Source organism: Eptatretus burgeri, chromosome 8, assembly GCF_056783735.1.
Source record: "Eptatretus burgeri isolate ZD-2024b chromosome 8, Ebu_testis_v1, whole genome shotgun sequence".
Lineage (NCBI taxonomy): Eukaryota > Metazoa > Chordata > Myxini > Myxiniformes > Myxinidae > Eptatretus > Eptatretus burgeri.
Window position 1 is genome coordinate 107,698,434 of NC_140968.1, and position 24,837 is coordinate 107,723,270.

At 44.4% G+C, this 24,837-nt stretch overlaps 2 protein-coding genes across 2 annotated transcripts in view; one reads left to right on the forward strand and one right to left on the reverse strand.

Annotated features, from left to right (window-relative positions):
- The window catches only part of LOC147022502 (contactin-associated protein-like 5), a 774,700-nt gene that overhangs the window by 574,522 nt on the left and 175,341 nt on the right, over positions 1-24,837 (forward strand). Inside the window, exons 18-19 of the mRNA XM_085893466.1 lie at positions 4,212-4,448; positions 23,884-24,243. Coding sequence (XP_085749592.1) covers positions 4,212-4,448; positions 23,884-24,243 — 597 coding nt within the window. The remainder of the gene's footprint in view (positions 1-4,211; positions 4,449-23,883; positions 24,244-24,837) is intronic.
- LOC147022504 (uncharacterized) lies at positions 248-1,438 on the reverse strand. Its single transcript, XM_085893467.1, has 3 exons — positions 1,024-1,438; positions 766-904; positions 248-446 (listed from the first exon to the last, which is right to left on the reverse strand). The coding sequence occupies exons 1-3, from the start codon at positions 1,421-1,423 to the stop codon at positions 275-277; spliced, it is 711 nt and encodes a 236-aa protein (XP_085749593.1). The 5' UTR covers positions 1,424-1,438; the 3' UTR covers positions 248-274.

Consider the following 24,837-nt stretch of genomic DNA (forward strand, 5'->3'; position numbering starts at 1 on the left):
AACTTTTTATTTTGAATGAATTAAAATCGGATTGAAATGTGGTATTCTAATCACTGGTCCATAAATTTTCAATGACAGCAAAATGACATCATATTAGGTACAGCGACCTCTCCTCGCTGTGCCATACTAGATTTCAATGTTGGAGAAGCTATTTGGGATTAGTCCAAGAAAATACACGAATTGAAATGTATTTCTATCCCCTCTCAATGATCCCAGATGCTTAGTTATGGTTTTAAAAAGTCACAGTTCTAAAAGCACAGAAGCTTTTCAATTCTCAGTCACTAAGGTCTATATCGCTGTCTTCACTCTCGAAGTCAGAATCAAGTCCGCAGTTATCTGAAGCACATTCTTCCATGTCATCATCAGTTTCAGAACTTTCTCCAGCTCCTTCGTATTCCTCGTCACTTCCTGATTCTTCAGCTGTTTCCTTGGCACCATCTCCTATAAAAGAATGAGCAAAATTTTATCCAGGATTCAGAAATAGGAAATCATACAAAAAGTAACATTTTGATTAAATGGACACTTCTGAATTACTTACCATGAATTTTAATCCTGTCGGTAATGCCAGTAAAATTTTCCGAGTTGCTTGTCGTCTTCCTCTTTCTTTGTGGAGGCGGCTTTCCTCCTTCTGTGAGGACATCGGCATCTCTCGCACTCTCGATGTAACCCTCTGCAAAATTAAATTTGGATAATATGTAGGATGCACAAACCCACAACATTGAAATGAGATTAAGTCATCACTTTCGGGGTATTCTGCGATTTTACCTGGCTTTTTTTCTTTTTCCACAATAGACCTCTCTGTCTTCTGATTGTCTGCTGGTAGTCCTGTCTATCTTCTTCCGTCGAAGCTGGCTTCTCTCTTCTGTTGTAGAATCATCTTCATCGGCATCAAAGTCAGTGAGACCTGCAAGAGGAACATCGACTATTTACTTCAAATGAATTTAACCATGGTTGGACTAATTATGAGCAACTTATATTGGGATGAACTGCATTGTTTAGAGATCCAAAGAAGTTAAGTAATACCTTGAATTCGTCTTTTCCTGCTCTTTGTCTTTGCCAGTGTTGGAGGTAGTTGTGGACAGGTGAACCATACTGGTTTAATACCTTCCTCAGTAGTTTCCCATCCTCTGTCAGTGATGGAAGGATATTCGCTATTTTGCCTTAGACACTGGTTCCATAGCCATGCCTGCAGGTCACTTCGTTTGAGATGCTGTTTGGTGCTATTCTCGTCTGGAAGGATGCTGCAAGTAGATTTCACCTTCTGGCTGTTGTACATTCTGATCCTTGTCCCAACAAAGCTTTCTTGTTCCGTTCCAGAGTACATGCAAGTTCTGAAGAAGCTTTTAGCACTCTCGACATCTTGAACAGATTGGTCGGATCTGCCCAGCTGCGGAAGTAGATGGCACTTTTCCTGTTTCAACATTTTTTTCCATGGCTTGACCTTGCCAATGCGAAATGGGAATGATGTTGTGTCACATCCTGTGATATGCCAGAAGAATTTTGCACACACCTTCTCCATAATGATTTGTTAGTTTCTTCACAATAACATAACGATGGTCAATCTTCATAAACCAGTCATGTGGTGGTTTACAGATGGAATAGGCATAGCTCAGGAGGACCAGTACCTCTGTGTCAGGAGCTCTGATGATAACAGGACCTTCAGACTTGCTTGCATGAAGAACAAGCCAGGTGTCAGCTTCATGATGGTTGCAGGATTCGAGCTTTTGAACATCAGTTCGTGTGATCAGCCAAGTTTTCTCTTGTTCTGTCACAATCAGTGGAATTCCTAGTTTTGATCTGACTGAATTGGTCTTGTAGTAGCCAACAAGGAATTGAATCAGCTCTGTCTTGTTTTCGGAATTGTGCATAAATAAGTCCCAATCTTTGCCACCGGGCATACTCTGCTCTGGACTTTTGATGTGAATTCTTTTACCAGAAGTTCCTCGGCGCCGTTGGGTTAACTGCTTTGTTGTGGCTGTACTATATGAATCAAATATGATTCCAAGCTGTTTTGGCTTAGACTGGCTTGGTGGCAAGCAGAATTTCAATAAAATGTCAGCGAATTCTCCCCATGTTTGTTGAGATGGGATTGACCTAACAGCTGCCATTCCATCAATCAGCCAGTTGCCTCGAATTGGTGGTTGATCCTCTGTGGAAGAAGAGGAGTCCTCAATAATGTGGTTTCGCAGCGCTGATTTCGAACCTTGACGGAGGTCTCTCTCTGGTGTGGCAAGGGCGAGTGGTACAGATGTTAGGGGATGCGAATGCGCCTTTTCAGGGGAGGTTGCCATTCCTACCATTACACCAAATGCTTGTCGATCCTCTTTGATAATGTTCACTGCCTTGGACTCTTTCTTGACCTTTTCTTGGCCCGTTTTGATCCTGAGATTCACAATTTTGTCAAAGAAATTTATTCTGCCTTCTCCAGTAGCCTTGAGTCTGAGGTTGACAAAGTCTTGGAACTGTTTCTCCCCTACTTCGGATGATGACAACAATCCGTTAACAATACTTCGATCGATTTCCACTCCAGTTTTCATATGACGCGCTGAACCAATCAGAAAAGGGTCAAAGTACTTGTCCAATTGAATGACAAGGCTCTCAACCATTCTCTCATGCTGTTTCCTTGCTCCTATAGTTGTTTCCTTGTGAGATGAAGAGGTTGGGATATCCAACCTATCCTTCAGCATTTTTCTGAGCTTTGCCATAAGGTGACTTGTCTTTATGAAGGCATCTGTTGTCTGCTTGCTCGTGCTGTAACCACCTTGCATTGGACCACCCCTAATTTTCACCTCTCTGTTGATTGTGATCTCAGTGATCAAGTCTCCATGGATTGTCGAAAAAGGTTCACCAGACAAAGATCCCCCGAATCCATTTTCCACCAGGTCATCCCAGGCATCCTTGTGGTTCATCTTTACATTCTGCAGATTGATGTGTTGGAATGTCAGGAATGTCAAGCATAGTTGACATGTCCAAAAGCAAAGCACTTTGGAAGAAGCGTTCGCTCTGCTTCGAGGTGTTTTTCAATACCTTTCTCCCTCACGGCTGCGATAAGGCATAACATCGCTGATACATCCTTCAGATACTCTACCATCATCTTGGGCTGTGTTCCTTCTGTGTGCATCAATGTGGCGCAAATTTCCTTGAAAACAGGTAACCCAAGGAGTGATTGAAGGTTTGTTGGACTTGGATCATTCCTGAGGTTGGCGATCACTTCTCTGGATGTCTCATTCATTTTGGAACCAACATCTTGTGTTTTCATCCTGTGTCTCAGAGAGAGAGAGAGAGAGAGAGAGAGAGAGAGAGAGAGTAAGAGACAGACAGAGAGAGAGAGTGAGAGAGAGAGAGAGAGAGAGAGAGAGAGAGAGAGAGAGAGAGAGAGAGAGAGAGAGAGAGAGAGAGAGAGAGAGAGAGAGAGAGAGAGAGAGAGAGAGAGAGAGAGAGAGAGAGAGAGAGCGCGCAGAGAGAGAGAGCGCAGAGAGAGAGCGCGCAGAGAGAGAGCGCGCAGAGAGAGAGAGAGAGAGAGAGAGAGAGAGAGAGAGAGAGAGCGCGCAGAGAGAGAGAGAGAGAGCAGAGAGAGCGCAGAGAGAGGGAGAGCGCAGAGAGCGGTTTGTGTCCAACAAGCAGTTGTTGAGAGACTCAAATGAGATTTATCTGCATAGTCCGTGAGCGTCAGCTGCGGCTGCATGGACATGTGGCTCGTTTTCTTGACGCTGATCCTGCTCACCAGATTCTGTCAGCGAGGGAGCCTCATGGGTGAAGGAGGCCAATGGGCCGGCCACGTTCTTCGTGGTTGCAGCAGGTTGATCGGCATCTCAAGGAGATGGGGATGGGCCAGGAATCTGCCTGGGGGATGGCCAGACACAGGCCCCTGGAGTACCGACGGAAAGTGGACGCAGCGACGCGCTGCTCAGGCGCATGCTCCTATACTTGACCTGATCTGACCTGTATTACAAATACGGGAAGACAAGTGTGTTGGTGTTTGTTAAATAATTTGTTCTTTCATTTAACTGGTGTGGGTTGCATGTCATTCATTATTTTCTTCGCAAAATGAAATGAACATTGCTGATTAAACCTACCAACTGTTAAGTTCTCAGCATGGAGAACCTTTTTTATCGTACTTGTAAAGATTTCTTCCAGATGTGACCAAACAAATTCTGAGATGTTTTGGCCTTCGCTCCTTGATAACCATTTGTCTTTGTCACAACTGACAGGTGCTTCTGCTTCAGGCAGTGACAGTTTCCGGGGCTGCCTGCGTGCGCTTCGCCTGAATGGTAAGCCACTGGACCTTGAGGGATTTGCTCGGGCTTCACCCGACGTTCGGCCGGGCTGCCCTTCACCGTGCCCACATTGTCACAATGGAGGGCGCTGCCGAGATGAGGAAGGTGCGAGCGAAGGTGAGGGCTGTGACTGCCGAGCCTCGTCCTATGATGGGCCCATGTGCAGTACAGGTAAGTGAAAGCTTTGTAACATATGGGTTGTGATAAGTTGGGTGTCTTTTGTTGTGTTTAATTAAATAATTATGACTTTTTGCTTCTCTCTCATCTGTTCACCATTCATATTCATTTTGATGGTATTGCACCACTACCAAATTTGGTGAAAATTCAGTGTACTTGGAAATATTGGCCGTTCAAAAATGAAGACCCTACCAACTATAACGGCCGCCCAGCAAGGCAAGGCCCAATGTTTCCACCACTCACCGACTCGTCTTTGACGTTGGGTCTCCCCATCTGCATATGGCTTTCATGTGATGCCTCTACCCATTGCACATGGAGGATTGATTTAAACACAGGCACATGATTTCCTCGTCGTCCTGGATATTACCCACTCGGTGATTGAAACAACAACTTGAATCTTGCATTGTTGGGTGGTTGTACCATTTGGTACTTCCTCTTCATAATACCCGACCACTACATCCCAAACGGACCAGTCATTCATGAGTTTGGTTGCCATTACCCATGTGACCCTTTAAAAATCCCCGATTCAAAACTACTGATTACACTTTTATGAGAAATCAGTGTTTAAATAAAATGAATGCTTTTCCTGTCACTCTCTCTATGGTTTCTTGCCATTGTTTTTCATGTCACCTGCATTGTCATTTTGCCTCCAGTCCCTTGTTGAGGATTGTTATTTATTCTTCATCATGACTCCATTTGAACTCTCATCATGAATGGAGTTTTCATCATACAAGAGCATTTTATATTTGTCTCTTCGACAGCGCTTCAACCTCATTATGAAAGTATGAAATGTTAAACTGCCTTTCTTTTTCTACACCAATCTAAGGATACAGTGGAGAAGCTTGTGCACGTATAGCATGCAGAACATAGACATTAGATGTAATTGCACTTTTACATGAATTACCAGGACATAAGTAGACAATGGACAAACAAGTGGTACATGTGATTTGAACTTGGGTTCCCTTGACTCACGACTTGGGGATTCACATCCCAATGCTGACGGGCCAACCCGAGCCTTGCACCGATCTCAGGAGGCATCTCGGAACATCACCACCCATTGTCGTGAATTATGTCAACAAATCTCAGAACAAAAGAAATGTTTTATCATAATAATATAAGAACCAAATACTATACAAGGCACGCAAGCTCACATGAGATCCCGTTACATGTGCTGATGTTCTATGTATGAACAGAGGTGGCAGTAAATGTCACTCAAAGCATCATCATGAGAAAGAACCATTGGCAGTTACTAACTGGATGTGGCAGTTTGTGGATTGCTTCTGATATTTGACTCTAACCTGTGGATTCCACAATTCATTTGTGCACCACGCTGTGTGCAGAGCGGTGGTTCTGCCAGTGCAGTCATTGTGTCTCGGGTTCCAATCCTGGACGGGTCGCCACTCCGCCGCAGGACACTCGACTGTTTGTGCAGAGATTTGTAACTTGTTGAGGGTACCGGTGATAACTCACCTTATCGGCACCAAAGCCACCATGGAATCTTCATCCTTGGTCAATCTTCAACGTCCATCCGAGGAACAGCACGCCCATACTTCAACCTGCCTGTGAATCACCAGAATGGCAACTTAAAGCTGTGTCGAGATTCAAACTCATGCTCGAGAGGCGAGTGTGTGTACATCCAAGCTATCCCGCCAGCCAGATTCTGTCACACAAAGGCCAATGTCTGTGTAATCTCTGTTCGATTTTATTGCTCTGACGTCAGACTCCAAACATTCAGCACTTTTCAGAGATTCGCATTGAAGGAAATGTGAAACTGGCCATGCCATTATAAGCATTTCAAGATGTTAGAGATCTTCGTTTGTACTATATACTAGAAAAGGAGCTGTTCGTGCGTCTGTGCGTGCATGTGTCTGAGTTCCACCCATTGGCTGGACAGTTCATCTGTCTCCGCCCACAATTTATATACGATGGTGGCCATGTTGGTGCTTATTGCAACGTGAAGTTGAAGACCTCTACGGATCCGTCGTAATTCACAATCACCATACGCTCCGTTGGCTTAGCAGTTAGGGTGGCTGGCTTGGGACCTTGAGGTCCTGAGTTTAAGCCCCTGTTGACTGTTGAATTGACACCAGGTGGGGTTGACTCAGCATGTCATCCTTCCGAGGTTGGTGAAATGAGTACCCGTGTACTGGGGAAATAACCATTCGGGTAACCTGTGTCAGAGTGGTGACCCATCCAGGATTGTACTTCCTTGGCAATGAAACTGCCTCAGCAGCTCTTCTTGCCTTTATGGCATGAAAATGAATGGTATTATTATTATTATGATTATTATTATTATTATTATTATTATTATTATTATTATTATTACGAGCAGAGTACGCGCCCTACGGGTGATCTTGTTCCAAGCATGCAACATGTTCTTCTGATGCATACCTTGATTTGGGTGGTGTATAGGTATCTGACAACTCTGTGTAGGCAAAAACATAACCTGGGTTAGGTGCATGAAGCAAAAACATACCTACTGCTTATACAGTGAAACCTCGTTTAACCGCCAGCACTGGGACACATTCGTATATGGCGGTTATGCGAGGGTGGCGGTTGAACGGAGGGTTGCTGGAAGGGATTCAGATGTCCGATGTCAATGTCACGGTCTGTCCGTGCCACGACACAGGCATCCACGTGTGCCAGAATTGATCTATTGGGGGCGCGTCTCAACAGTCTTTCGAGTTTATTTTACCTTCTATTCCATCCTGTTTGGATCAAGGGATAAGAAATGGATAAAAAATATATAATACGTAAACTACATGTACTCCAGACACAGGCCTATTCACATGTACGTACTGTATTTATTTCTGCAGACATGTTTAAAAAAACAGACCTCAAAGTCATGGGCTCATAGTTATTGTGCCTATCATTTGCTTATGCCATGATAAGGAACTGAAGATCATAAATGACAATCTGTACAAGTGTTTTGATTACCACTGAACACATTAGTCAAATTACAGTACTGGTGAAATGGAAAGGCCTACCAAAAATATAATAGAACTGTCCATACTGTGAAACAGGACATGACCACCACGAGCTACGCACATAGAAGGCTATTGAGAACTTGTCAACATAGGCCGAGGCTGATGATGATGATTTGAAGAAGTCTGTGATGGAAGTTTGCTTAGCGGTTGCCACAGAAACTCTGTCAATCTCAAACTGCAACCGGCGCGCCGCCTTCAAACCCGAATCAGTGGATGACGAGTGGGCCTCAAGGTACCTGAACATGAGATCGATTGCGTCTTTGGCCTCAATGGATGAAGGTGTGCTTGGCACTTCGTCATCGTCGGCATCATCATCGCCATCTGTGATGTCTGTGCGTGCATGTTCAACAATTTCCTCATCGGTGAGGTCTTCCCCAGTGACTATGGCTGAATCCACACTTTCGAACTCCTCAGGGGTCATCATCCTCTCTGCGGGTATGTTGCACGCCTCTGCCATTCCCTCGAAGATGTTGCCATAATCTCTGGCCGTCGACATTGCGGGGGATGACATAGGGATGTCAGCTGACGCAATAGTACCTGTACTAGCTGTGGGAAGTAATTTTCACGTGCTTCCAGCAGTTAAAGATTGTTGATTCTTCAATGTCATCCCAGGCCTTCATCAATACACGAATTGCCTCATTCAGTTGTAAATCTGGTGTGCGTCCAGCATCATCGGCATCAATTAAATGCCTAATTTGCCATCGACGGTAGTGCGCTTTGAAAGCCTTGATGATACCTCCGTCCATCGGCTGTAAGTGGCTCGTTGTCGGCGGCAGGAAATGCACTTTAACGTTGGTCAAAGTGCTCTGGCCCTGGTCGTTAGATGGCGCGATGTGGCTTGACGCATTGTCAAGCAGCAACTAGTCGGGTTCCTTGTGTCCATAATTTGACGTTCGTTGGAATTTTTTGGAGAGTAACTAACCCCAACATTATTGGAAAGCTTAAGTAATAGGAAAACGGAAAATCCATGTTTCACATTTTTTCAATGCATATAATGTGGTCATATAGGTCGTTTTGGGGTAAAAACGCGTTTTTTTTTTCATTTCAGCTCTGAAAATTCAAAATTAATCGCAACAAGCAACTTATGATGCATAATTGTTAACTAGATGACAGTTCTTAATATAGAATACATATATCTGTATTTTGAGCAATGGTTGCCATGGAAACGGCTATCATTCTATTAAATTACCGTTTATTTAATGTATTGCTTTCAAATCTTAAAACAAGTAACGCATGAATATAGTGATTAGTGAAATGTACTTAATGTCAAATATGAGTTTGCAGCCAATTGGCATCACTTCTTCTAATGTCACTCATCATTGCCTTCGTCGTCATCACTATCGTGGTCATGCCGTTCAATGTTTAAGTCCTCGTCATTCTCACACGAAGTGCTGCACATGCGAAGATCAGTGCATGTTAAGTTCTTGGCCCTGCAGGGACATCTCTGTAATGAACATTCTGTCTTGCACTGGCACCTTATCATCTCGATAATTGCCTTTGGTGCAGGGAGAATGTTGTTGTCGGTTTGAGTTGACCACTCGTGTCCTTGTGGACGCCATTCTTTAATGGATCAAGAAATGTTTGCTGAGAAATTGCTGCTTGACCCCAAACGTATGCCTGGATATGTACCCGCATGATATGCTGCCTCAGAGCACCGACAGTTGGTGGTAACTTGTCATTCTCAGCCATGTTCTTACAAAAGAGATGCCACCGAAGTTCAGGGATGCTGGAAATATTGACACCACTTGGACAATAAACTGAACAGACAAATCTTGCTAAAGTTGTGTATAGGTCCTCTGACAGTTCAGCATCCTTACAGAGCATAGCAAAGGCATCTACCATGTCGTCATCGGCCTTCAAGTAGCACTGGAACCACTTTGCCTTACCATGTCGAGCGAACCGCCCAGTATTATCGGCACCTGTGAATGCGTAGAAGGCTGGCAATGCCTGGGCTCTCTCCTCACCTAGGGCCTTCCAGATTGGCTCGATTTTGACAATGCTAGATGCCATTGAGATAGATGTGTGTCTTGGCAGGAGATGATAGTTTGCTATGGCAAGAACCAGAACATCCGTATCAGGTGAGAATATCGTCAGCTCAATATCTTCCGTGTGTTGCTGTGATGCAGCTATTGCTTGCTGGATCATCAACATATCGGCCTCCTCATGGTTATTCGCCTCAAATTGGAGACCCCTGTTGTTCGACGTCCACCCAGATGCCGAAATGACTACCACCTTTGTTGAATCGCGGTTGTATTCTGGAGTTTTCTCTGCCATGTACTCCGTCAGATCAGCCTTGGTTTGATCATGGGACAGAAATCGACTCATCATGATGTGTTTGATACTGGTATCATCCTTGACCCAATATTGGACTGGTGCCTTTCCTTGACGTCATTTGTCTCTGGTTGTGCTCTTGAGGGAATCTTGCTAGTATGTATCAAAAACAAGAATTACATGGTCGAAGCCTCTGGTCAGACTCATCACCCTATCATTGAAACATTCACTGAGGTCCTTCACTGTCACGACCATTGCTGGTTTCTTCATCATTTTCTGGACAACTACCATTCCATCCACGACTGCGACCTTCGTGCTAGTACTGCCATCAATTATAGCATCAGCGGGTGCCGGTTCCATGTGTGTGGCATCAAGCTCATCTTCTGGTAAAGACGGTTCCTTGTTGGCAAACTTCTCCAAGTTGTGGATTAGCTTTGACTTGTCGGTGCATGACAGTAAGCTACCGTTTGGTGCAAACAGGGCCCGCGGTGTCACAGTGAATTCAAAGTTGCCAATTGCATCCTTCTGGTCGACGTCCCTGCTGGATCTGGAGAGTACCATCAGTCTACCATACAAATCCTTGGTTTCTTTTCGATCTTCTGTCTTGTCCCTGATCTTGATTGCTAGTGTTGTATTGCCAGACATGTACATTCTGTTCTTCTCCTTCTTCATTGGCACCCATAGGCTGACATCCCCTCAAGTCGTTTATGAATCTGTACATAATCACCATCCTGTAAAGTGGCTCGCTCCTGTATTGTCTCTATCAAACGGCAGAACGACTCGACTATTGGTTGCAACACTAAGGACCCTTTCAGGGAAGAATTATCTTGGCACAGGACACATTTTGTCCAGTTCGTTGATCCTTTCGTCTGGCACGAATCCTTGCCACTCAGTGGTACTTCATCCATCATGTTGTTGGTCCTGCAAATATAAAAATAAATCGTCAGCTCATGAATGTCAAATCTATCATACGTGATACAGCCTATAAAACTTGGGCTGTGCCCATGTCTAGGGCCATATCAAGGGCACAAATAACATTTATCACCATAAAAAGCAAACAGATGAGAAAAACAACATCCTTATTTTCTTTGATTAATTTATTGACCTAAACTTATGTGATTTAAACGGAAGATGCGGGTAAATGTCGCAATGATAGAACTTTATTAGAATCCAAAATATAAACCGCTACTAAGACGTAAAATTACCTGAATAAAAGAAAAGCAGAGATGAGTGGGAAATCAACAATACGTGCTAACTACATGCCAGTAAACTAAATAGAAACTCCAAATAGACTCCCTCTGTAATTCCAACCCCCGGGCACAAAGCTAACCTCATCCTATCCTATTATACAGCAGTTAATCTAATGGAACAAAATACGTCAGTGACTGATTACATTGATGGTGACTTTCTTTCCTGATAAATGAAAGCACGAACCAGCACATAAGGACATATTTAAAGATCAACCCAAAATAATAGAAAAAGGAGAAACACATAGCTATAATGTGACGACTGCCCGACTTCCAACTCATAGCCTAACAGGAAACACAATTAAAACCTCCAACCCCGTGGCCATTCAAACCGTAATCCTACCCCATACAGAAGAACATAAAATGATAAAAAGGTACATACGCCTCAAAGGCTATCACAACTTACTGAAAAAAGGAAGAAAGGTATTGAAAACCGAATATGATGAAACGAAGCTCCGAAGTAAACTGTCATGAATAAATCGAGAATAAACGAAGCGAACTGAAAATGACGTCATAGCGCTGCACGTGCTTGGACGCGCACCGTGCCACATCGCGACGTCATGCCACGCCCAGCAACCGTAACCTGAGGCGATGGCATGGCGTCGCGATGTGGCGTCACCTATGTTCCCTACAAGATCACACTTACAATACATCAAACTACAAAAACTTATATTAAAATCAAACGTTTTACTACTGAAGGTGCCGAAACCTTCTGATATTGAACAACAAACACAATGTTTCATTGCACAGATGGCCGTTTCCATGGCAACCAACTGTTCCAATACTTAAAAATCATAATACTTATGTGTAAGTTAGTCATGGTCACTATATTTAGCAATTATTTAGGCCATCCGATGGAAAATATAATTTAAAAAGATATATATAAAAAAACGGCAATTCCATTCCAAAAATGCTGTTTCCATGGCAACCGACGGTCAAAATGCAACATTATATTATATCTTATAAAGTCCATTGTTAGCCATTTAACAGTAATCCATCATCAGTTGGTTAATTTTGTATTGTTTCAGATTTTTTAAAATTGGAATTCAAAAAAAGCATTTTTCACCCCCAAAACGACCTTTCCAAAAGTTGAAAAAAATGTGAAAAATCATTTTTTTATTTACATAGATTTTAAACTTCTCAAAAATCTATAGGTTTGCTACTCTCCAAAAAATTCCAACGAAATTACACAAGGAACATGACTAAACAGTACATTCCGATTTTCTCGCTACATTCTCCGATCGAATTGAAGTTGCCACTCAGAGAAGATGAAGGCCGTCATCCAGGCCTTTTTGTTTGCGAAGTAATCCACATACAAATCTGGGCGTAAGTGGAGAAAGCATCACGGTTTCTGAGCATGTCCTATGACAAGCGGCTTCAGCTTATCCGTACCGTCAGCATTAGACGTAAGTGCCAGCGAGATGCGAGTTTTTGCCCTTTTGATGCCTTTTGTGGCCGATTCAACGGTAAGACATCGGTCAGGCAACATCTGATAGTACAAACCCGTCTCGTCCATGTTGTATACATGTCGTAGATGATACTTCGCTATCTCGGCCATCGCCTTACTGCGTCCCTCACGGATTGTTCCTTCGGCGGTGCCGGCGCTTTCACCGCTGATGGCTCTGTTGCATATGCTGAATCGACGTTTGAAGCGCTGCAGCCAACCATTGGAGTAACCAAACTCGCCGAAGAACTTAGCCTTTGTTCGTAGTATGTCCTCGGTCACAGGGAGGTTTTTCTCACGAACGCCCGAAAACCACAGATACAATGCCTTCTCCATATGCTCATGACAAGCGTGGCGCAGCATCTTAGCGGATGACGACATATCATCAGTCGCACCCATCCATTTTGCGGCATCGGCGACGATATCGCCAACTGTCTGGCGCTTAAGTTCAAGTTTCCACAGAAGAAATGATAAGCAATCTCTTGCTGGCTCGCAGACGAGTTCTCCTTTGCGTATTCGCATATGCGTTTCTGATCGAGTGTTAAACACAATCTAGGCCTCTTTCTTCCAGACATGCTGAATGAAATCTTTGAACTGAACAGTCTCAATGCACGGCGCGAGGCAGACGGGACCAGCACGTGCTCCTGCTGACCATTCACCAATGATGACTAAGGTTATTTTTCGATGATTGCACAATATTCGTGAAGTGGTGAAGTACAGGCGATCGCTGGCGGATAAACGAGGGTGTTTTTCATTGTTATAAGTACTTTTGTACTGGGAAAACGTTGGCGGATGGTGGTGGTGGATCGTAATTGAAAAATGCATTATGGAAATTGGGGAAACCCTGATTTCCAGGCAGAAGGCGAGGGTGGCGCTTAAAACGGGGGGGGGGGGGTGGTTAATCGAGGTTTCACTGTATTCCAAAACACCTCGCTGCACTTGAAAACATGGGGACAGGAATACTGTACTGTTATTGGTTTTGACTTGTAATACCCTCCTCCACCTGGAGGCGGCGCGACATGACACACATTGTCATGTATTCATGTTTGAGATCAACCAGAAGTGCGGTCATCGCCAGACGGGAACACAGTGGCACGACGAGGCTGGGCTCATGAATTGGAATGAGGGTTCTGTGTATGGAGCACTATAAAAAATTGATGGTGCGTTCAAACTGCTTTCCCTGCATGACACATTACACACATTTACATGGAGAATTTGCGTCGTCCCCCTTCACCACTCGAAGACCACCGGCAAAGATAAAAACACCCCTCCACATGAAATGGAGTCATGCTGATCCGATGTGGCAAGTCGGTATGTAATCAGCCCCAGAACTGTTGGAGGAGTAGTCACAAACACAGGTCCATGAATTATAGTAAGGATGGAGGACACACATTTATACATTTATTATAATATATTGTATGAATAGCCAGAACTTCTGTGTGTGTGTGTGTGTGTGTGTGTGTGTGTGTGTGTGTGTGTGTGTGTGTGTGTGTGTGTGTGTGTGTGTGTGTGTGTGTGTGTGTGTGTGTCCTCCATCCTTACTATAATCACCCTACAGGTAATACTCTCGTGTTTTTCCATCAAAAGCATCCATTTGATCTCTTTACTATGCTACTGGATATCTGAAACACTTTTTATTTTTATTTTTTTTGGCTACCTTGGCGAGGCTCATATGAGAGCTAACACACAACGCACAGCAAGGGAGGCATGAAGGAAGGAAAGCAGGGAATTTGGAGGTAGGTTTGGGGTGGATTAACGGGGATAGAAAAGATCGAGGTTTTGGATGGGGGACGATAAGAGATGGTGGTGAACAGCTGTTTTGCAGGCCTGGAAGGAAGAATGGGATTGAATAGAATGAGGGAGTTTCTTCCAAAGGTGGGGAAAAAGAGGAATGAAAGAGTGAAGGTGAGCAGTGATTTGTGATTTTGATAGTTTTAGCAGAAGTGGTTTGCTGGCGGATCTTGAGTGCCTTGCGGAAATATTTTGGGGGACATATCGCAGACAGAGCATTGGGGGCGGGGGGGGGGGTGTTGAGACCATAGAGGAGACTGCAGAAGACAATGACCACTGACCTGCCTGTGGTGAGAGAGTGAGAGGTCCAAAGACTCAGCCTCATCACGGGAGATACCAATGATCCTCAATGCCTTGGTTTCCACAATGTAAAGGTGGGAGGCAGGAGCACCATCTCAGAGGGGAGAGCAGTATTCCATCAGGCTGCAGATGAAAGCTTTGTAAGTGGTCAAGAGCTCAGGTGGGCCGAGGAAGGACTTTGCACGACGGAGGATTCCCAGTTGGAGACTGGCTTTGGAGACCAAGTTGGAAATGTGGCTTTCCCAGGAAAGATCATGGCAGATAGTGAGACCCAGAAGCTTGAATGAAAGGACTTCTTCCAGAGGGTTGTTGAGAAAGTGGAAGGGGGGGGGGGTGAGACCATAAATGAGTCTGTAGAAGACAGAATGACCAACTGACCTGCCTGTGGTGAGAGTGTGAGAGGTCCAAAGACTCAGCCTCATCACAGGATACACCAATGATCCTAAATGCTTTGGTTTCCATAACGTGAAGGTGAGAATGGTGGGAGGCAGGAGCACCAGTCCAGAGGGGAGAGCAGTACTCCATCAGGCTGCGGACGAAAGCTTTGTTTGTGGTCAGGAGCTCAGGTGGGCTGAGGAAGGGCTTTGCACGAGGGAGGATTCCCAGTCGGCGACTGGCTTTGGAGACAAGTTGAAAATGTGGCTTTCCCAGGAAAGATCATGGCGGGGGGGTGGGGGGGGTCCAAACAGTCTTTTCGGAGACAACATAGTGAGAATGTGAGATTTGTCAGGGGTGAAAGACATGTTCCACGTGTTGGACCAGTTTGTGATTTTATCCTGATCTGCAGTGAGCGAAGAAGCTGCTGCATGCCGGTCTGAGGGATGACAGATGGTACGGCAGAGGGTGAAGTCATCAGCAGAGATATAGAGGATTTTCCAGGGAGTCGGAGAGATCATTGATGAAAACCAGAAAAAGAACAGGGCCCAGAATGCTACCTTGAGGAACCCCCAGCCTGGACAGGAAGAGGGGATGAAAGAACTCCATTTAGGGCCACACGTTGACTGTGACAGGAGAGGAAGTCTGCGAGGCATGAGTGGAGATACCACAGGATACCACAGGAAGAGAGTTTGGTGAGCAGGGCAGGGTGCCAGACCGTGTCAAAAGCATGCGAAACGTCGAGGGATATGGCTCTGAATTCATGGCCGGCGTTGAGGGCCTCCATCCATTGTTGAGAGAGAAGAAGCAGCATATACAGCGTAGAGTGACCTGGTCTGAAACCAAAAAACTTTCAGTCATTGAATGAATTTACAGCTTGATCTCGATGATTGGGAATATTGAAATATTGTTTTCACAATCTCAGGCTTGTTTCATTTAAACCTTCATTTTACTGTGCTTTAAATATCAATTATTATCGATTAAAAGTTTAGTTCGCCATTTTTGGAATTTTCCCAACAACGAATCCTCTCCTGAAAACATGTTTTAAAAAAAGAACCTGCTGATAGCCAAAATTGAAAAATAAAAATAATTTTAAATTCAGCAACGGAAAGGTCTGGTGGTCCTCCCTAATTGCAGCATTGGAATATATACTTGATCTCCAAGACTGACATGGACTGCTTGCCAGTCAGATGGTGGTTGTGGTCCCATAACTTTATTATGAAGGTCGTTGAGATACGGTAGTGGTGTTTCAATGGGTAAATCAACCTTGTAGTGCCCATCTTTTCTTCTGTAGGCCAAGTTTCTGAATAGCCATGGGAAATGAATGCATACCATTTAAGAACAAAGCTTTACTGAGTCCATCAGTGAGCCACTTATTTTACCTCTGCCACCGAAGATGGACGGAAGTTATGTTTTTTTCCTCTGTCTGTGTTCGTCTGTCTGAGAGCTGAATATCTCAAAAAGTTATGGACGGATTCGGATTGAATTTAATGGGCAGGTTGGGTGTGTGTCAAAGACGAATTGATTAGATTTGGGTGAGGATGCAAATGCGGATCCGGATACAATAATTATTTAATTTTATATTTAATTTTTAAGTGGTTCTTCACCATTGAGTGATCGGGCTAAAGCGATATATGGCATGATTTCTAAAAAAGTTGTGGATGGATTTTGACGAAACGAGGTGGATGAGTTAGTTAAATGTCAAGAACAAGCCAATTTGATTATGGTTAAGGTCCAGATCCAGATCCGGCCTCTCGGTGGGATGCAAAACATAAACTGTTCAGCATGGTAGAGGTATGCACTCTACCGAGTGCCGTTCAGTTTTTTTTGCATACAGACTCAAGGCTCTTGGAAGAGCTGGAACACTGAACTGATCAGGATGCAATATAACAAAAGGAACAGCAGAGAGAGGTATGAAAAGCCAACAGCAGCGTTGAAGGCCAAACTTGAGGGAAACTTGGATAAATAATGAGTGTGGGGAGGCATGGGGTCAGGCCCGTCGCCAGGGCTCAGTATTAAGGGGGACATATGAACTGGATGGGGGTGGAATAATTATAATATTTAATATTTTTGATAACTCGGTATGCTATTGTATTCACGCAGCATTGACGCATCGATACTGAGGTTGCCGTCGCATACTAACCAAATTAATCTCAGCTAGATTTAATATTGTTACGTTTGAGGGGGGGTATGCATTCAAAGGGTAATTAGGATGTTTAATTAGGTATGCCATGCTGTTCGAGTTTACCAGGATCTCGATGTAATAAGTAGCGATTCAGTGGTGATAAGTTGTCTAGTAAATGTTCATTTCTTCAGGGGGGAAATGATAAATGTCACGTAATTAGATAGGGACACGGGATAGGGTAAGTGTGTCTGCGTAAACCCCTTTTGGTATTCTCTGAAGACTGGCCGTGACGTCACAGGACAGTGCAGCGGATGGCTCCGCCCCGTGATCACGATTGGCGGAAGGCGATGGCGGTGGGCCAATAAACGGCTCGATTGGGAGTGACGAGGACGAAGGATAAAAATGTTCTGTTCGGGGTCGAAAAGGAAGAAGAAGAAGATTACAACCAGAACGATCGTGTTTTTTTGGTGTGGAAGCTGTGGCGGCAGAGAGCGTCCTGGTTGCTGTGCTGAGTCGATCGTGCTCTTGATCGTGTCTGGGAGCCTTGCCGAGCCTCGTGCCTCACCTCGGTTGGCTCTGGGGTTCTGCTGACTCGGAGTACGGGGTCGGGCAGCGGGCGGACCTGCCTCCCTCTCCTGCTCGCGGCTTGGCGCCAGAACTGGTTCCCTGGCAGCTGTGAGCGGACTTGGGCCAGGACCAGGAGGTCGACAGCACCGCGGTTTCTCCTGCCCCCCCTGGCGAGAGCAAGGCCGGCTCGTCCGGCGCCGATCCAGGAACAGTTGCGTCCACACCACGGTCCAGCCTGACCACCAGAGATAGCTACGTTTTGTGTGTGTGTGTGTGTGTGTGTGCGTGTGTTTGGCGCCTTAGAGGGATTGAGAACTGTATATTCATTGGAATTGTCTGTGTTTTTTTCCCCACGCCCGATCCCACACCATCCCGTCGAATCGCCCCGGATCCCTCTTCTTGCCGAGTCTTGTTATTTCTAGTAATAATAAAAAAGGAATAAACATCATCAACTCAGTGAAAAGTGACTCGTGCCACCTTCCTCGTCCTGTTTGCGGTAGAGCGATTAGAACCGCCATGTTTTGGTTATAAACAAATAAATCGCCTCCATCGTTTCGGCTCATTCTACGTTGGCGGGGCTGTTCAAGTCCCGTGGACGTCACAATATGTTCCGATGTTTTTGGCCTAAAATTATTCGAATGCAGGAGAGCCGCAACAAACTGGCACATTCACAATGCAAATATTCAATGATTAGACAATTGGCACCAATTCAGGTGCACTTATACAAGGTGTTGTCAAGAATTGGCATTAGAAAATTAATATACCAGAGATACAATGACTAAATGGGGGAGGTTGGCACCAGAATCATTGCACTTTCAAATAAGATACAGTAGGCTATGACCTGCGATCATCACGTTAAACTATCAACAGCAAATACGACCAGCCTGAAGATACCACAAAGTCCACATTTAAAGCAGTCAATTACACAGAGGTTAGGCTATGTACAAAGTACTAGATATGGGATATGCAAAGCACCAACCACAACATTTAACTTCAACATCAGAAGTACAAAGCAGCCGACCATGGCGGGTGCTGACCACAACCACAACCGCAACTGCAACCTTTTTCCTTTTCTGAGCCATTTTCGTATATCCATGTTTTTTTTTCTACTGCTGCTAGCTAACGCTCTCCGTGACTCGTCCCTCGTGACTCGTGTCACTAATCTCGCGACTCGCGACATTTGACGGTTGACGGTTTTATTTATTAAATGATGCATCCACCAAAAACAGGTTTTATCTGCATAATTTCAAATGTAAGCATGATTGAAACACAGATATTTTAAATTTTTATTGGAAAATTACTTTTGTAAGATGGGGGGGTGTGAAGGTCACGCGGTGCACTTCATCTTTAATTTTGTAAATTTGTGTTTTCCTTATTCATATTATCATATTATGACAATATTACATTTATACCGAACTTACAACCAATCAGGTAACCTGCTTAATAGGACCTCCATATCGAAGACGCTGATTGGCTATTCATTAAAACTAAATGATCCACGATATATATATATATATATATATATATATATATATATATATATATATATATATATATATATATATATATATATATATATATATATATATATATATATATATATATATACCACCCACAGCATCGACATGAGGTCTTGCGGCTGTCTGTCTTGGCTGCTGGCCCTGGTGCTTGCGTTATTATCTTTTATCTTGTGGGCTTGGACTGTATTGTCTTGCCAATTGGTTTTGGAGATGCGCTGGCAAGCGCACACTTCTCTCTTGACTGTTATTCAAAGAAGGATATTATTAAAGAACAGTTTATCCAAGAAGGCCTTATTATATTCACCACGTTGAACATCTGGAATAAGGGTTTTAGTTCACACAGGTGAACTCTTAAACAGCAAGGAGTTCACAGTGGGCGCTCGTCCTTAAACACGAAGTTGTTCACAGGGCGCAACAGGGAATAAATGGGTGGCGTACAATTGGGGGGGAGGGGGAACTAGCTGCGCCATGGGGGGCATTGCACCCAAATGCCCCCTCCCCCCGAGCGACGGGCCTGCATGGGGTGGACAGGATGGAGACAGAAGGAAATTCTCAGGAAGTAAAAACTGGAAATTTGGGAGGAGGATAGCTTGGGGATGAGAAAGGGTGTGGGGGGGGGTTAATGAGGGGAGAAAATATAGTGTTTTGGGTGGGGGTTGATCTGAGATGGTGGTGAACAGCTGTATTGAAGACTTGTGGAGGAGAATGTGATTAATTTGAATGTGGAAGTTGGTTTCACATGCGGGGAAAAAAGAGGAATGAATGAGTGTAGCTGAGCAGTAATCCTGGATTTAGGTAGTTTCACCAGAAGGGGGTTAATGGTGGACCGTGTGAGCCCTGCAGAAACCTGCCGAGGACAAAGCATGGAAAGAGCAGGGAATGCAAGACCAGGAAGGAGGCGGTAGAAGACATAGTCCATCAACCAAGGACTTGAGCACGGCATAGAATTCCTCCTTCACAGTGAGATCACTCGCCCTTAGTCGGAGCATATACAGAGACCACGGAATTGACACCCAAGGAGTGACTCATCCTCAGTCTCATACGCTCGTTGACCCGTGTTACTTCAATTATCATGGCAGTCAGCTTACTGGACACAGCTACTGCAACTTCTTGGGCATGGTAACAATCAGAGCGACCAAACCAGTCGTAGGTGTAACCACCCGCCATGATCTCACCACTAACCAGTCTCCGAACCTCAGAGAGTGCTGCAATACTGGTGTTAAAGTACGAGCTTAGATGGTAGTAGAGACAGGTGATAATCTTCTCTTAGGGATAGGACATTCCAGGCACCCACTTGAAGTGACCGCCTCAGGTTAACCCGGGGAGACTGCCTTCTGGTGGACGACACCTCAGTACCACCCCAACACACGCTACCGAAATCCAACTCGGGAAGGTTACCCCATGTTTATCCTCCTCTCATCAAAGAATGGGGGTCCCGAAAGCTTTGCGCCAATCCTGTCATGCAGTGAGCTGCTCTGCGAAGTGCAGCTGCACAGGAGGTACTCACACGGAGTGGATTTTCAGTTTTCTTTGTGCCTTTCGTATGTTTTGTGGACTGAAGTGTTTTACGGTGGCCGGAGTGCAAATCCTGCCACCAACCTCCTCGGAAAGGTTAGCCGCTGCAGGAGGACGGCTGCAGATGCTGTTGGGAAGCAGATATGGGTGGCTATTGGCGCTCCTCCACCCTTTGACAGATTTTATTTTTGGTCCTGCTGGGTGTCCACATCCATACCCCCTCCTCACCAGAAAACCTGGTGTGGGAGACAGTTTAGTCGCTGACAACCAGACCATGGAACAGGTTAGTACAGGTTTACTTGGTACCTGTAGCAAGTCACAGATCTGATCTGACCTGACAATAATTGGAGTCCCATGGAGTCACAGAAGTCAATTACTGAAGTTCCATGGCTAGTGAGAGAGGTACCATCACTCAAACAAGTTGCATGGTCACAGTTGACATCACCACAAATGAGGAAGAGAGAGTTGGGATGAGTGGTTAAAATTTTGTTCATGTTGTCTGAGAGAGATGTAGATGGAGTCATCACTGTTAGAACGGTACAGCACACAGATGAACAAGAGGTGGGAGCAGAGGGGAAGTCACAGCTAAAGGTACTGCCGGGGGGGGGTTGGGAGGTGTAAGATCAATACAAGAGCAGTGGGAAATTGAGTTATTTCGATGTAAAGTGCAATTCCGCTGCCAGAGTTTGCCAGTCAAACGGAGATCAAATTTAATCAAATTTCCTGTTTGCATTCACACTATCCCGAGAAAGGAAAACAATATAATTATTTCTACAGCCAGATTTGGGGTTTGTTGTATCCAAAATTGAGGCTCCTGGAAGAACAATGTGACAGAGGGCAAAAAGACAATGTGGTGACACTGAGTTGTCAGTGTGGCAACAGGCACAATGAATGAACAGGTGAAGAGTAGAGAGAAGAGGGAAGGAAAAACAGCAAACTGCTTCTTTTTTATTTTTATTCTTTGTGGACAGAGTCCATGCTCATGGAAGAACTAGAACACAGAACAGATCAGGACACAACATGACAAAAGGAACAGCAGAAAGAAAAGGGGGAAACACCGACAACAGATCGGAGGGAGAAAATAGACAGAGACGGACAAACAAGGGAGGTGGTTAAGGATGAAGGGTAGGGGAGGGGGGCCGGGCAGTCGGGTGGTTTAATGGGAAGAGAAAAGATCATAGTTTTGGATGGGGAATAATCTGAGATGGTGGTTGACAGCTGTCTTGAATCCAACCTTCTTGATGGCTATCTGCTCGTAAGAAGGTTGGATTAATGATGTATTCATGGGGCTTAAAAGGATCATTAGTAGGGACAGAGTTTTCCGTAAGATGGTGGTGTACCACTCGCTTGAAACCGTGGAGGAAAGAGAAAAGTTAAACAACCTCTGGAAGACAGTGCTCCTCAAACTTGAAATGAACAAAACAATATCGTGCAGGTGTGCAGTAAACCTGGACGCTGGTATTTTAATCAGGACCTGGTTACTTGAAGAATGCGTGTGCTTTGGAGGAACCTGGGAGAGTTGGTTGGCTGACAGAGCAGAGTTTGCAAGACGGTGCGAGAGATGATATAAAGAGAGGCCACCGACTTGCCTGTGATGTGAGAGCAACAGATTTTGTGTTGCGGTCTCATTGCTGGAGAATTGAATTGAATGTGAAGAGCTTTAGATGCCAGAAGATATGTGATGCTGGTGCCCCAGCCTGTACAGGAGAGCATTGCTGCATGAAGCTATGCACAAATGCCTTGTAGACTGTTCGTAGTGAGTTGGAACTACTGAGGATGCCCACTCTATAGCTGATTTTGGAGGTCAGCTTTGCTGTATGGTCAGCCAGGAGAGATCGTGGCTGATGTCGAGGTCGAGAAGTTCAAGAAATTGAACCCCTTCCAGTGGATAACCATGAAAAAGGATTGGTGGATTGATTTGACAATCCTTCTGGAGTGACAGCATGAGACTGTGAGGTTTTCCAGTGGTATTAGGTAATGTGATGAAAATGTTCCATTTTATGACGTCAAAGTTATATTTTCCATTTTAAATTACTCAATGAGATATGATTATTAAATTTTATATCTGACACCAAATGTTAAAATTTAAAACCACAAATGATGAAAAATCGTCAGTCATCGCCAAGTCCAAAAGGGAGGATTTGCCATTTGGAGATATCAGGGTTGGAAAGATCACAGATAGAGTCGGTCCCATGAATCTTTTCCACAAAGTGATACAACATCCTTGTCTCATGATCTTGGCACGAAGAAATGATGAAGTAACTGACTAAATGCATGGGGAGCACATAAATCATTACCAATACTACTCCTACTACGAATAATAATAATAATAGTAATAATAATAACGAGCATTTATTCAATAACTTGGCCATTTGTAAGCTTGGGTATTAGTCTTGGAGAACATTATCATTTACTCTGTTGAACTCTTCCTGACATCCATCCTCAAATCGTTTTGCTGTTACACCCCCATCACTTTGAACCTTTGATCTATTTTATGTGCAGGCTTTTGAGGCTCAACAAGAACGTTCATAACGACAGAGGGTAAAGGGTCATCAAACAAAAAAGGGATTAAGAGGAAACATGGACAAGAATGCATGGATACACCACGGCACAATGACAGGGATTTCAGGTGAAAGAGAGACATGATGTCAGTGGCATGTAAAAGATTAGAGCGAGAGAGGACAGAGACCATGAGGAAGCTGTCAACCTGAAGGCCTCGAGGGAAGAGCACGAGACAATCGATTTAAAGCAAGCGAGGTTTCATGCATCTCCCACACTTTCATACGTAATAAATAAATGGACCCAATGCAGGCTTTCTTTGTGAAGCTTTCAGGACGGTGGTTTATTCGAATGAACTTCCAAAAGCAAGTGTGAAGATGAATCGGTTATCAAAATTTAAATTGCATTAAATGCTCATCACCTTCATTGAAGAATTTATAATTTTCAAGACGTTTCAGAAAGGTTACTTGGCTGAACACAAGAACAACTCTTCCTTCGTCTTACAAAGCGCTACATACTTGAGAGGTTCTCAAAATGAAAAGGTCTATGCTTCGTTCCAACACTTTTCATTCCATACTTTACATTATGCTGTTTAGATATTTAATCTTTTCATTTCATGCTTTTTGTGCTCGCCATTAGCAATGGTTTGGATGCAAATCTGTGTTCTAAGCAAGTGTGCAAAAGACGGTGCAGGTCCGAGTTTAACCGAGTTCTCGGTGACGTTCATGTTGTCATTCCTCCTGTAATTGTCACGCTGTTGGATTGTTGAAACAAATGTCTTTCCCCAGAGGTTGGTGCACTTTTCGAGTCTGGAATTTGGCTGGAATACAACTTGATGACTGGTGACGACAGAGGTGCACCGGACGTCTCCATGACGACAGTCAATCATGTTACGCGTCTCCGCAACACCGGGGAGTCCCCGTTCACCAGTGTCGCAGGACGCTCCAGTCGGGGATCCGGCGGAGATGAACCGCAAAAAGATCCTTCCCCCCTGGGTGAGGTCTCGTTCGCAACACGGATGGGAATGAGACTGGCGACTGAAGCGGAGGAAGTGCGTCTCGTGTTTCGGACCCAGCGCTCCCCAGCTCTTCTCCTCCTGGTCAGTGGCTCGAGCCACAGCCTCCTGGCACTCACACTGCAGTCTAATGGTGAGGAATGTTTTTTGAGAAAATAATTGTATTGCAGTTGTAAGTTGTCTCTGTCATCGTATTTTTTGCATACTTTCAATTATAAGCTGTATTAATATAGTTTTAATTTCTGTTGGATTACCTTATTTACCAACATTGGCCCACCTTCGTTGTGCAATTAAAAATAGGATCAATGGACCTTCATCTTATCTCGGCCCTGTCCTAACGTTGGAACCCAAATGTGGTAGCATTCTGACTGGTGAGTCTGGAGAAGAAGATTTTTGAAGGAATTTATGCGATTTTCCCAAAAGTTGAATAAACCTGCCATTTTGATACACTTCCGGTCACGTGAATGGCATGACCTACGCAATTTAACATTAACATCATTTAACATCAATTTAACATCACTACATCACACTACATCACACTACCTAATGTTGAAACCCAAATTTGGTAGCCTGATGATTGGTGGTTCTGGAGAAGATGTTTGAGGGTGTTTGCGTGACCACCATTTTGATACATTTACGGTCATGTGATAACCATGGGCCTCCTCAATGTAACATCAGGAACCTGTTCTAATGTTTCAACCCAAATGTGGTGGCATTCTGACTGATG

Bases quoted from the DNA above. Each gene is read 5' to 3' on its own strand.
- LOC147022504 (XM_085893467.1), bottom strand. From the start codon at position 1,423: ATGTTGAAACAGGAAAAGTGCCATCTACTTCCGCAGCTGGGCAGATCC. The intron at 905-1,023 runs GTATTACTTAAC...TTCCTCTTGCAG, and splicing joins CAGGAAAAGACGAATTCAAG to GTCTCACTGACTTTGATGCC. The intron at 447-765 runs GTAAAATCGCAG...TGCTCATTCTTT, and splicing joins GGAAAAAGAAAAAAAGCCAG to TATAGGAGATGGTGCCAAGG.